Source organism: Ipomoea nil, unplaced genomic scaffold, assembly GCF_001879475.1.
Source record: "Ipomoea nil cultivar Tokyo-kokei standard unplaced genomic scaffold, Asagao_1.1 scaffold1576, whole genome shotgun sequence".
NCBI lineage: Eukaryota > Viridiplantae > Streptophyta > Magnoliopsida > Solanales > Convolvulaceae > Ipomoea > Ipomoea nil.
In genome coordinates, this window is record NW_017618004.1 from 3,999,751 (window position 1) to 4,014,322 (window position 14,572).

The 14,572-nt window shown below is 37.0% G+C and overlaps 2 protein-coding genes across 2 annotated transcripts; both read right to left on the reverse strand.

Annotated features, from left to right (window-relative positions):
- Positions 1–450: 450 nt before the first annotated feature.
- Positions 451–9,139, reverse strand: LOC109190809 (uncharacterized RNA methyltransferase BH0687). Its single transcript, XM_019341433.1, has 10 exons — positions 8,659–9,139; positions 8,196–8,438; positions 7,205–7,363; positions 6,574–6,683; positions 6,135–6,243; positions 5,768–5,923; positions 5,509–5,624; positions 5,269–5,435; positions 1,145–1,275; positions 451–1,060 (listed from the first exon to the last, which is right to left on the reverse strand). Exons 1-10 carry the CDS (start codon positions 9,049–9,051, stop codon positions 953–955), a joined length of 1,692 nt encoding a protein of 563 aa, XP_019196978.1. The 5' UTR covers positions 9,052–9,139; the 3' UTR covers positions 451–952.
- Positions 9,140–9,729: 590 nt separating this feature from the next.
- On the reverse strand, positions 9,730–12,416 carry LOC109190804 (IAA-amino acid hydrolase ILR1-like 4). The gene is made up of 5 exons (XM_019341426.1): positions 11,933–12,416; positions 11,376–11,501; positions 10,915–11,229; positions 10,439–10,567; positions 9,730–10,322 (listed from the first exon to the last, which is right to left on the reverse strand). The coding sequence occupies exons 1-5, from the start codon at positions 12,269–12,271 to the stop codon at positions 9,915–9,917; spliced, it is 1,317 nt and encodes a 438-aa protein (XP_019196971.1). The 5' UTR covers positions 12,272–12,416; the 3' UTR covers positions 9,730–9,914.
- Between the last annotated feature and the right edge of the window lie 2,156 nt (positions 12,417–14,572).

Genomic DNA, 14,572 nt, shown 5'->3' on the forward strand with positions numbered 1-14,572 from the left:
GTATGCACAAACTGGATGAGGAATGAATGGTGAAGTGCAACGTCAATAAAGTTTTCTTGCAAACATTATAATGTCTACAAACTAATTACATACCCACCCTAATAGGCTAATATATTCGTATACACCATGCCACATTGCTTGCTCAACCTACTTTTAGATTTCAAAAAAAAAAAAAAAAAAATCAAGCCAAGTAGCCAACCAATAGGTGACCTGCAATTTCCAGGTTTCAAACTGAGCCATTACAGTGCAGAATCTGTAGGTTTCGATTTGCATGGATTATGTCCACATTCAACAAAAGATTTCTGCAGTTGAATCACTTCATTTGAGATTTGCTTTATCATCTTCTTGTTTCCATTTGACATTTTTTTTAATCTTTCAGTTTATTTACACACCAGCTTTGTTCCTTTACTTACCAGTGACAACTCTACCTAGAGGCAAATTACTAACAGATGGTATGATTGGTAATTTCAATTCATATACTCCGTATAAACCAATGAATAGCATTTGTCACAACTGAAGTTTACGAATAACCTAAACTATAATACATGAATAAACCAAGAGCATAGCAGAGACATACCTCAAGGGATCCATTTGTGTTAGTATAAGAATTAGAATCATTCGAGGATTGTATGGCGAAGCAGCAAGTGAACTCCATACTCAAAAGATGTCACCTTAAGCTTTTTGGCTCGTCGGTTTCTTTGCTGTTGTCCAAGAAAAACAATAAACCAAGACTGCCTTGAAGCATGGCTCCACTTAAAATCCTTTCGGGAAGCCCTTCAGCGCACTTCCCAAACCAAAAATGGGAGCATTCCAACTATATTATGCCAATTCGCCTCATTCAGTGTGACCTTTCCAGTTTCCACACCCTGAGAACAAGAATGATCTTGGAAGCACTTGCACAGATTGCGTCCATATCTCTCTGAATTTCCTCTGCTTCTGTTGCCACCGATTATCAAAGAAGCTCCAGCAAACAAACACATTCAATGTGAGGAGTATGCGGGAACATGTCCACTGGTTGCAATTTACTAAGCTTGTAGCACCCACTTATATTTTTCTCAGGCTGAAATTGAACCATGTGAAGGACTTCAGGAACAACCAAATTGAGACATTATTAAGTGAGATATAGAAGAGTTGAAATACTTACTACACCAAAACAGAGGTAATTAAGGTCACGAGCACAAGTGGCAGGGTTACATGATACATAGACAATGCGAGCTGCCTTCAACTGTAGCAGAAACTTAATCAATTTCATGTGCATTCCTGGACGATTTGGATCTACAGGTGCGACACAATGAACTACTGTCAGCAAATCTTGCACCGTAGCATTGCACTCAAATTACAAGTATAAATTGTAGGAAATATTATGCTGATAATATGAATAACAAACATTGTGTCATGGAGTAACCATTTGCCACTATCAATGCAGGCTTGCAAAAGCAACCCCCCCACCCCAAAGGTTTACATAGCAATCTTTGTAACTATGCACCCGATTCAACGATAGAAACTTTCACAAAAGCTCAAAGTAGTAGAGAGCATAAGTGAAAAGAAAATCTTGGTCTATCTAAACTCATGAACAAAATACGAGAGACCAAAAGAATATGACCACATATTATCTAAACAAATCATGATCACACACACCAGCTTGTGGATGAAAGATAACCCAAGACAATGTTATTGAGTTAGTTTATAGATACTAGGGGTAGTTAACTTTTTACGAAAATCCCCCATAAATGCAAAGGCACGATGACGGAGAAAATACTTAGGGCAAAGACTTGACACTTAAGTGCTAGTGTGTAAAGGATTGAACTAACACGTAGTGACACAAACTGACAAAGTATTCTCCCATTTAGTGAGTAATGAATCTTGAACTATTAGATTGGAGACTTACTACAGCGGCATGTATCTCACCTTTAGAACTTGTGCAAGTTCCACGATAAATAACATATATTTTAGCCCAATTGAACCTCAGGATGCTCATGAGTGCTCTAGAAAGAAAACACATCGTCTTTCATAAAAGGCAGCTAACCCATCTCACTCAAGTAGGCGATTTCATTAAGTCTATCTCAACATAAACTACCTAGTTAGAGAATAGAGTCATAGAGATATAAAATCATTAAGAGCAATGTATGCCCAACCTCTCGGATAAGTAGTGAATACATCAAGTCCGCCTTAGTAGGACCACTGGTCTCACACTAATTTGTGATTCTTTCCATGGCTTTGTTTGACCGCTAGAGTGGAAACCACTACGACTCAACGAATTCATCACCTACTGGGTTTTAAGTCATTCCCCTCAACAAATCGACAACTAACTTTATAATTAGTCTCTTTATTAAGATAAGTTGATCCTAACGAGTATTTTTATTTACTCCCAAGTCGTTACCTTAAGATTTGCATGCTTAACATAAAACTCACTTTTATCCTTGTAGACATTATTTTGTTAGTACTAACAATAGTTTGAGAGATTCAAAATAGTGAAATATAATGAGCTAGTTACCTCCCACAAAGCAGTATTTACTAGTAAATTTCTCAAGTACTCAACCACTCACCCAATTTGGTCTTTGGTACTAATATTGACTCTTAGTGGACCACAGCTATGCAGATTTACTTATCCAAATTCTATAATAGTTCCATACTTAGTGACTAGATAATAACCACTAGTAGAACCCATTTCAACAAAGTTGGTTATGTCAAAGCATCACGATCACCCTTTAAAAAGGAGAAAAAAGGTTTCTATATCTTCAAGGTGACTCAAGTCTCAACTAAGACTATAAAAGTATTACAATATTCTTTGTTGGGCATTGCAACTGTCCTCAACTGCCTCCCTCACCACTGTCACCAGTTCTACAACCTGATACATGTTTTTAGGAGCCATCTCAGCTTTAATTTATTAGCCCTTTTAGATGTAAGTCAAGACTGAGACCTTTTACAAGAATCTGGGATTGCAATTTTTGCATCCATGGCAACCAATAACTCATTGAGAAGTAGAATTCTGGGCATAGTCATTGCAAAATTGGGTGAACTGCCAACAATTTCTTGATTTGGGTGTGACGGGTTTTTTTTCCAAACCAAAGATTTCTTGGACAAGAGGAACATGAACCAACACAACTTCCAATCCAAAAACCAGAAGAGGTAAAGATAAGAAAAAGGTCATGGCAGAAATGGGCAGAGAGGAATAAACAGAGGTAGTCCCAAGATAAAGTTGAAGGTGAATAAGACTCCTCCATTAATACCCAAGAATGGACTTTGGTGGCTCATGTTAGGAGAACAAAAATAGAGAAATTGTGTTGGTTGATTCTAAAATTCACTACTATCAACACATTCATTTAATCATTTCTAGATTGTAGGAAATGTTATGTTGATAATGTGAATAACAAACACTATGCTGTGGAGTAAGAACTGCCCTAGAAGCAAATTTGCACTAGATTCTAAAATTCACTACTATCAACACATTCATTTAATCATTTCTAGATTGTAGGAAATCTTATGTTGATAATGTGAATAACAACCACTATGCTGTGGAGTAAGAACTGCCCTAGAAGCAAATTTGCACTACTGCTGCAGGCTTGCAAAACCAGCATCATCCCCCAAGGTTAACACAATCTCTACAACCGTGCACCTAGTTCAAAAATAGAAACATACCAATAACTCAATAGGAAAGAGGAAAAGTGGGAAGACAATCTTAGTCTATTTGAACTCATGAACAATCCCCTTCAAATACTAGAGACCAAAAGAATATGACCACATATTATCCAAGGAAATCTTGGCCACATACTAGCTTGTGGATGAAAAATAATCACGACAAATATTGTTGAGTTAGTTTATAGATGTTAGGGTAGTTGACTGTGTATTTTCTAACACTGTCCCTAACATCTGTAAACTAATTAAGGCATTAAGCAATAATTGTCTTGGATTATTTTCATCCACAAGCTAGTGCACGGGTACGATTTGTTTAGATTAGGGATGTTAATTGGTTAATTGAAACCGCACCCAATGAGTTACTCATTTCCCTGCCCCAATATGGAATAAGATACCCACAATATTTGGTTAATGGTGGGACATTTTTTACTTATGCAGGTATGTTGAGTCGAGAGGTATCCCCGCTCCATCCTTGCACCCACACCCGTGTGTGTGTAATATTATATATTATATCTACTACTATATATTATATTCTATATTTAAATTTTTATAAATAATTCTAGTATTTATAATTTGTAGTTATGTTTTAGTGTTTTAATTATTGAGATATAATGTATTAATGAAGTGTTTTAGATATTTTTATTGTTCAAATATATTATAAATTTTATATTAAATTTAAATTTGTGAAATTATCACTTTCTCTATGTATTAAAAAATTGTGATATTAATAGTAAAAATAACGCAGCAGGGATTCCTCGCCATCATGGGTATCACGAGGGCAGGTATGGGAAGAGGATTTATCCCCATGCGGGTGTGGGTGCAGGTGCAAGGATTGAGGGTGAGAATGTGGGGGCAGAGACGGGGCCCCGGGGATATGGCTCATGCCCTTGCCCCTACACTGCCCCATTACCATCCCTACTTTAGATAACATGTTGTCATATTCTTTTGGCCTCCAATATTTAAAGGAGACCGTCCATGAGTTTAGACATACACTTATCCTTTCAACTACTCTGAGTTAGTGTAAGTTTCCATCTCTGAACCGGGTGCACAATTATGGATACCATTGTATTAACCGTGGGGGGTGACGCTACTTTTGCAAGCATGCATTGGCAGCGGCAAATTTGCTTCTAGGGCAGTAGTTACTCCGCGATACAATGTTTGTTATTCAGGTTATCAGCATAAGGTTTCCTACATAAATAATGTGAAAAAACAGGTATAAATATATTTACTCCCCCAAGTCTTGTGGGAGATCAAATCAGACAATCCCAAGGATACCAAGTACTCATATTTGATAGTTGTATTGCAACATACATCTTATAAGAACCATGGGACGCTTTCTACCTTTCAACATTTTGGTTCAACTAACTTTTTTTCTTATTTTTTCTTTTAATTGTTTTTCTTTAGTTTATCAAGTTTCTGGCTCCTACTTTTGTGTGGTTGATGCCATGACTTAAACTATTTCAAGGGAATAAGTCACAATTATTTTCAGTATCATACCACAAACCCAATTTCCCTGATTACTCTATTTTTGCTTTGTTAATTGTTATTGCCTTCTATTATTTTTAGTGGAATTACTCTAATTCTCTATACACAGAGAAATTAAAATATTCAACCAAAGAAATCATTAAAGACCTGTAATGACAATGTCAGGCTTGGGAAAATTGCTGCCAAAGTTTTCATCAATCTTATTAAGATCTCCTTCAATGAATGTTGCATTGCAGATTCCATTGAGCTTTGCATTCTGATTTGCATCTGAGATTGCTTGAGCAACGACTTCATAACCATAAACATGCCGCACTCTATCAAGAAAATATTCGTTAGTTTGAGATCAGTGAAACACCACCCCCTCCAGTTCAAACAACAGGAAATTACCTTTTGGCCAGTGTAAGACCAATGGTTCCTGTCCCACAGAATAGGTCAAGAACAACTTCTGAGCCATCTCCTTTGAGAGAGGCACAGTCCTCAATTAATTTGTAAAGAATCTCTGCCTGCAAAGAGAGTTTGCACCTTATCATTAGTTCACAACTACAAAAGGGAATCTTCTACTGTTTGTCCCATGGTCACACCCCACCCCCAAAATCCTCTTAGGGTTATTCTAAAAACTAGTGCCAATCTGTTGTGAAAGAATTACCTGATGTGTGTTTGTCTGGAAGAAAGAGTTTGCTGAAATCTGAAAAGTAAGCCCTCTTAAAGTCTCAGTGATAGAAGATTTGCCATACAATGTGTATTCTTCCTCGCCAACAGATGTGTTGCCTATAGACGTATTCACATTATTAACAATGCTTACCTGTGTGACATCAACAGAGCAAAATATGAATGGAAAACTAAAAGGTGCTTCTCTAGCATTACCTACACAGACATTTTAGTTAAAGCATATGCAGTCAGACAAAGTTAGAATAGTCAATTGTACCAGATCAGCTCTTCTAATCTGGATATTAGTGCTTCTCCACACTACAACATAAAAAGTATTTTGCAGTTAACGTTTCAGGTTAGCTTACCACTTCAGGGATAGTTGCAATTTTTTCCACAATGGATTTCAATAGCTCTGGGCTGTACGAAGAGGTCACAAAATTAACCATAAGCTCAGGAAGACCAGTTTTGCAATTCCTGAAACCGAAATTATAGATATTTTGTCAAAAATGAGATCTGTGACTAACTTTGACCTCCAAATATCAAAATTTTAAAATTACACATATTTTCCTAGACAGCTTAACAAAATGGCTAAAATGGTTGAAGCTTCATGCTTTTTTGTCTCTAAAACAGATATCAGTAGACTTCTCCTTTGGTTCCTTACATATTCCCATTCCCAAATAAAGGAATTGACCCCATTTTATATTAACATTAAAATGAGAGAATTAAGTGCGAGAACCCAAAACAACATTAGGTTCACTGTCACACCAACTGGAAAAATGAATAATAAGATATTAACACAAGTACCTGCCGCTTCTCAGCATTAGATGTTTCAGATAGCCAGAATGAGAGTGGACATCATAAGGAGAAAGGCCAAACTCCGGATCCCTCCAATATTGTTGCACAGTTGCAAGAACCTAAATCAGAAATAGACTCATAGATTCATATAGGAAAGGGCTTTAAAACTCTCATTAATAAAGCCAAATCTTGCGTCAAACCTAAGCAGTACACCAATTATATGGACAACAACTTGCTGAAGAAAGTAGCGCAGGATACCCATCCCAAAGTAAATAATATAATTAAATTATAAACGCTGGGGAAACAAGTCATTTTCATTCTAATCAGAAATCTTATTTACTCTTGAGTCTTTTCATTCTCATATCTAGTTTCCAATTTTTGAAGAACTCCAAATGTAGGTCAAGATGATACAGGGGTTAGAGTGGTGTGCTTACTTGTTAGAAGCTTTTTGTTTGTTAAGTGAAAACTACATAGAGACAGCACTAAGGAAACTATCTTATTTGACATACACTCGTTAAAATGGTAAGAATCCGAAACAGTTAAGACCACAACTTCTAGTTAAATTATGTGGATACTGACTTGTTGTGTATAAAGTTTTTTTTTTTTAATTAAAAGAAAATACCCAAAGAAAACAGCTTACCTTGTTAGCTGGGTCACTTTGTAATAAACATTTGTTGACGTTCAGAACCTTATCAAAAAATCCAGGAGCATGCAGGCCTAGAGCATATTCTCTAGCATTTTTGCATTCTTGTAACAGCTCTGCAGGTATCCAGCCTTTTGGGCCAAAGGAGAACTCCATCTGCATCTCAAGGGAATAAAAATGTGAAGATGAATTTAAAGTCGTGAAAAATTATTCTTCTACCTTTATCTCTCACCTTGCTAGAAGTATAATCACAAGATAAAGAGGAAATTATGATTGGTTTACAATCAAATTTTGGCGACTGACTGGAAACAAGCCAGAAATTACACGCAACCCCCCCCCCCCCCCCCCCCCCCCCCACAAAACAAAACAAAAAAAAAAAAAGGGATAAGTGACAAACAAGACTTCAGAGGGTGTCAAGGACTTCCACAGCAATAGATCACAATGCTCATTTTGTCTCATTTTAGTAGACCATCAGCACAGCATCTTCAGAATGTAGGCAAAGAAAATTACCCACTAAAGTAATTTTAAAAAGGGGAGAAAAGTTCCATAGAGCAACAATAAGGTCAAGCATATTATAGCATTAATCTAACAGTTCAAATAATACTCCATATGCTCTGTGGTTCTTCACTTCTTATACTCTATTTACTATCCTTTCTTCGCAACAAAGTTTTACATCGACCCCCAAAAAATTCAATAACTAAATAAAAATTATTGAGCTCCACTAACACCACATAATGTATTTTGTACTATCAGCAAATTTATATGCATACAACTGCATTCAATTCTTCATTCTAAACTGAGATCCTTTCAATGGAGAATTGGAGATTAAAATAGAAATGCCAAACACCATTTCCAAAAAGAAGAGTAGAGCTACTATTATTTATTTACTCATTTACCAAGACTCCAAAGTAGCGAGGTAAACTTCAAAAACCAAAACAAATAAAATAAAATGTCAAACTGCATCAAAAGAGCTGAACCATTTACGAACCTTGTTTCTATACCCAAACTGGATATCACAAGGAACAATGGGTTGCATCACATGAGCAAATTCTGGATTTTGATCTGAGAACTTGCCTACATGTACAACAAGCTCACGAACTTGTTGCTCTTTGGCTTTGAGCTGAGCTTCGTATGATAAATTCTGGGTCTTGCAACCTCCACAATGTGAAGCATATTCACATGGTGCTTCAACATAGTCCCAATGAGGTGTAATGGTCTTCATTTTCCTAACCTGTCGTCATCAACCAGCATAACATCATTAATCATCTCATCAAATTCCAAAATTTTCACCTACAAGGAACAAACTTAAAACTTAAAAGAACTCAAAGCACCTACTGCTAACCATTTTTGAAGTTTGAAAACCCAATCTTATAGATAATGTATCAAAAAACTAAATACATATATAAAATTCAGCTTCTTCGTGCGAATGGCAATGGAAATACGCAAAGAACCTCAGCATAATTGTCTTTTTTGCGAGTGACGACGCCAATGAAGCGTTCTCCGGGGAGAGCACGGTCGCACATTACCACGAAGCCAGTATCGGCGACCTTGCAAAGGCCTTTGCCTTTGAAAGCTAGAGATTCACAAACCAGCTCCAAGGTCTGCCCTCGCCTAGGAAAAAATGACTTTTTCGCCTTATCAGTTCTGTTGTTACTGCTAGTAGTACTGTTAGGTTTTTCTGCTGTTGTGTTCAGCGGAGTGTCGTCGGTGTCTTCGACTGAGGAGAGAGAAGAAAGTATCGAGATAGAACGTGGAGAAGGAGCTGGTCTTCTCGTGGAACAGAGGCTGTGTAGCCATGGCCGTGAAGGTAGACGGCGGAGGCCAAAGCTCGGCACTGCCGCCATTGTTGGGCTAAGAAGCTGTGAGAGTGAGCTCGTAATCCAGACGAAATGAATGGATTACGCAATCGGGTCAGGCATCGAACTGGATCATCCATTCTCTAAAATGCCCATTAAATTAAGTAAATAATTAATTCCAATTTTGATTCATAATTTTGTTTTGGGTCCATTAATTTCATAATATTTTGTTATTTGCCTCGTCTCCAATTGTTATGCCATGGAACCATGTCACCTTCCAAGGTAAAGTCGATTCTATATTCATAATTACTGAACTCTATGTTTATAATTATAAAATTTTATGATCATAATTTTTGAACTTCATATTTACCATTATTGAACTCTATATTCATAATTACAGAACTCTATGTTCATAATTTTTTAACTTCATATTCACAATTATTGAACTCTATATTCACAATTACATAATTCTATATTCATAATTTTTTAACTCTATATTCACAATTATAAACAATTTTGGAACCGTGTCCACACCATAATTTGCCGCCTCGTTTCAAGGTGGACACTAGTCCAAAATTAGGTGTAATTCTTTGTGACTCTAACTGAACTGCTCGTGTGAGCCATTAATTTCATAATCTCAACTTACAAAATGCAGATAGGTAAAAATAAAAAATAAAAATAAAACCTTTAGGAAAATGGCATTTTAGTACATTTTTGACAAAGATGTAAAAGAATAATTCATGTAAATAACTAAATTAAATAGGAACTTTGTATATGATTATCCTGTAAACATGTAAGGAGTAATAAATGTACAAAATATTACAAAGAGATCAGAGATGTCTGTCATGATACTGTCCAAGTCCAACCACTACCAGTACAGATAAATGCAGATGGGATCTCCATTGATGGGTTCACAATTCTTGGTGATTTCTTCTATTCAGTAAAGCATCTTCTGGCTGGTTTTCAAGAACATACCTAACTGCCAATGATGCACCAAGTGCAGCGCCATAAGGTAGGGCGTCTTCGCTGATCTTAAAGTAGGGGGAGTGTGCTGATGCGAGTTTTATGTTCGTGTCATCCTTTGCCCCGAGAAAGAAGAAGTAACCGGGCATTGTCTCCTGGTAAAACGCGAAATCTTCAGACCCCATAAGCGGTTCCATGGCTTGAACGTGGGAGCTTCCGAGCATGTCAGTTGCAACTTTCTCGAAGTGATTATGCAGGTCTTTGTTGTTTACGGTTGGCGGGCTAATCAGGTTGTCATCTGCGAAAAAATTAACAGTTGCATTGCACCTCTGAACAGCGGCCTGTCCTACGATTACCTGTCAGTAGAAAGAACTAGTTTTCTTTATCGTGTGATTAGACAACTGAGATAGCATTTCAGAGGATGTAAAAGTACCAACACAGTCTCATAATCATTCACAAATACGAGTGTTACCTCCTCAATACGCTGCTTCAGATGCATTAAGCTCTCCGTTGAGAAGGCTCGGAAAGTGCCACCGATGGTGACAGAATCAGGGATAACGTTAAACGCACTACTTCCTTCAAATTTACAAACTGTAACTACCTGCACACGTGAACAATGATGAATAAAGCAATAAAGGCCCTTGGTTCAAACTGAAGCAAACGTGACTATTAGAAAGCATGGCGTTCAAAACATTATTTCGATTCTCCCTGATGAACTTTTACCACCATAACATAGTTGAATCTGTTTGTGGAGGTGTTGAGCATATAATATATAAACATAAATGTATAATTCAGCTATCTGCTTAAGCTTTTAGTTGAGATGGAGCACATGCTTCAATTTAGTATCAGAACCAACTCCATACCAAAGGTGAGGTAGTGGTTAGGGGACTCAACAGATTTTGTTGTCATGCACAAAGACATGAGGCACAGAAAGATATCGATATAAACCTGAGCGTCTAAAGGGTCAGCTTCTCGAGAAACAAGATGCTGTAAGCTGACTATCACGTTTGAGGCTGCAAGAACCGGGTCTATTGAGATCTGAGGAATAGCAGCATGACCACCTTTTCCACTGATTACAGCTTCGAAAATGCCAGCCCCAGCCAAGAGAGGCCCTGGTCTGGATCTCACTTCACCCACAGGTAACAAAGGATTCACGTGCATACCAAAGATTGCCTCGACATTTTCCAGCGCTCCTGCATCCATCATTTTCTTAGCCCCGGCCCCTCCTTCCTCCGCTGGTTGGAAAACAAGCAAAACTGTTCCCTGTCAAAAGTACGGGCAACTATTTCAGGTTTTGACAAGAATTGTAATGTTCATATTCTGGACATTACTGTGCCATATATACACCAAACAACCTGTATGTAATATAGACTGGCTAATAAATAAAAAGGGATGAGCAGAAGTAAAACCTTCAACATATTTGTATGTTCCTGAAGAATCTTCGCGCCACCAAGAAGCATAGCAACATGTGCATCATGTCCACAAGCATGCATTTTCCCAGGGATCTTACTCTTATGCTCCCACTCCACCATTTCCTATGGAAATTTGCAACCTTCAAAATTTATACACTCAATTCTTCTAATAGCAATATGCTATATCTGAGGCAGAAATTTCCACTACATTATCAACTACATAGTAACTCAGAAATTTTCATATACTCCCTTATCCTCTTTTACTGGTCACACACCTTTCACTGTTTGGATGTCCCAAAATATTGGGCACTAATATCAAAGGACATTTAATGATAAAATTTTCAAGAATGCATTCACTAGTTCGAGCCTAGATTGCTTATAACTGACCGGTTCAAAAAAAAGCCAATAAATTGTTCCGAATTTGTAACATTGGGATTACAGAATCATTGACCAACTTGCCCTAAGATTTAATCTCTAATATTAAGAACAACAATCAAAACCAATAAAGTTTAGCATGTAGAAATGGAGCGAACTGAGAAAAAGTAGAAGTGTACCTCCATGGCCAGAGCATCCATATCTGCTCTTAAAGCAACAAAGGGGGGCTTTCCCGAACCAACTAATCCAACAACCCCAGTTCCTGCAAATGGGTGCTTGTAGGGAATCCCTAGTTCATCCAATTTCTCCCTGATAAGCTTACTGGTGTTAAATTCCTGGAACATCAACTCGGGATTTTCATGTATCTTCCGCCTGATCCCGACCATCCAATCCGAAACCTCAGTTTTCTTGGCAAAAGTAAGGAAAATCTCGGGGATGGCTTCGGGTGTAAACGAAGAATCTGACAAAACTACGGGAGAAAACGAAAAAAGAGCAAAAATCAAGAGGGAGAAGCTCATGATTTCTATTGATTTGGGAGGAGATAAGATTGAGAAGAGGGGAGAAGTGCGATTGAGTGAGTGCAGTGTGTTACCATGCTTCAGAAATCAGATGAGAAAGATGAATGAAACACAATCAGCATTACTCTCAGACGCAAGTGACAAAAATGCTGCAATCATGCCCTCCGCCATTTTTGAACAGGTAAACTCGAGCGTGAGGCACATGTGAAATTAGAGGTGTCACTGTGAGATTGGCCATTGGCCACATAAGTTCGGTCAACATTTGTTCACGAATCAGATTCAGGTTTGACCGACGTGACTTAGAGCATCCATGACAGTGGATCTCTAATACGATTATTGAGGGGTTTTGTAAATGTATTAGGAAATAGATAAAAATGTGGGTGAAAAAAAAATTAATAAAAAAGTAAAAAGTTCAACAAAAGTCAGAGTGGCCGTCAGCAGGCGCGTGTGGAACATGCTTCTGCTGTGGGCGTAAGGTGACATTCTCCCTAAAATAATCTCTGATAATGTTGCTCTTAGAATATCTTCAAAAGATCATATGAGAATGAAGGGGAAAAAACAAAAACAAAATTTGAAAAGCAAAATAGAAAAAATAATATATAGTTTAATGCGCCCGATTAGGTGTTTCTGGTGTGCTTCACGCTAGGGGTGACCACGGTTCCGGTTCCGTGGATGGTGAAACCGGAACCTTATAGTAAGGTTCCGGTTCCGGTTCTAACCGAAATTATTAAAAACAAATTTAAAAAAAATACTATAATTTTTTTTTTTTTTTGGGTTTGGAACCGGAACCGCCAGTTCCGGTTCCAAGATTTTACAAACCTTAACCGGAACCTTATAGGTTCCGATTTAGAACCGGAACCAGAACCGTACGGACGGTTCCGGTTTGCACAGTCCCGGTTCCGGTTTGAACCTACGGTTCAAACCGGAACCGTGGTCATCTCTACTTCACGCACACTAGAGGATTGGGTTTTTTTTTTTTTAGTGGGCTTCACTTTTCTTCCAAAAATCAAGTTCTCCTGCAAGCACCCCAATCATTATTGTGTGAACCATGATCCACACAAGTTGTGTGGACCATATTTTGTCTACTATAAAATAATGTACATTCAATACAAAAATAATGTACATTCAGTACAAAAATAATGTATATTGTATACAGGGGATATACATTATTTTTGTTCTGAGTGTACATTATATTGTATGATGTATATTCAGTACAAAAATAATGTACATTTAGTATATTAAAAATGTACTTTTTGTTGTGGTCCACATAACATTGTGTGGACATGGTCCATACAATAATTTGCCGCAAGCACTCAACATCTTCTCTTTTCTCTCTATCTCTCCTCCACGTAAGCAACCTAACCTGCAAAAATCATTCAAAATTCCCCTATTAGGGATGCTCTTAGGTATGGTCACTGATTCGATTTACAATTTTAAATTCTCGGTTCATGAAGCATTAATGATAGTCTTTGCAAGATGAGTTGTCATGCCAAAGTATATATATATATATATATATATATATATATATATATATTTCAATGCTTAGGTGTTAGGTGTATAGCAAGCTTCCTAAGTAAATAAGAGTATCCATACTAGTTTAGTTTTTTATGACCCAATTATGAGAAAGAGGGGAGAGGAAAAGAAATAAAAGAAAAAACTTAAAAAGCCATCTGACATGGAAACATGAAAAAGAAGAAAAAAAGAAAACCTACCATGTAGTGCAGCGCTTTTGTGCGCGAGACGCGCCCGAATTGCGAACAATCTTCTCCTTCTCTCTCCTTAAGCCCCACAAAAATATCATAAGTTGCAATATATCAAAATTGCTTATCTCACCTCTATATCACCATAGACCCCACAAAAACCCAACAAAACTTCATTAATATGGATGCTCTAAAAGGCATGGCAATATTTTTGTACTTTATTTATTTTAAAAAAATTTCAATTATTTTATTATTACTCTTTTCTAATTTCACTTTATATATTTGACTAATTATAATAGATAAATTCAAAAGTTAAAACGTTACTAAATAAATTGTTGCATTTAAAGCTAACATACCCATAAGTCATTAAAAGCGTAGAAGTGGCTTATAAGAATATTTAAAATGTTTGTTTGTGATTTGTGAGAGGTACTTTGATTTTGGATTTTTGCTGTGAAGTAGACAAGGGGATCGACTGCAAATAAGATGAAAAGTTTGTTTGGAGTTTTGTTTCACTACTTCCATGTGATTTGGTTAAAAAGACAAACACCCAATCACACATATAGTGACTTAAAAAGATATCAACAATGACTATTTAATTTTC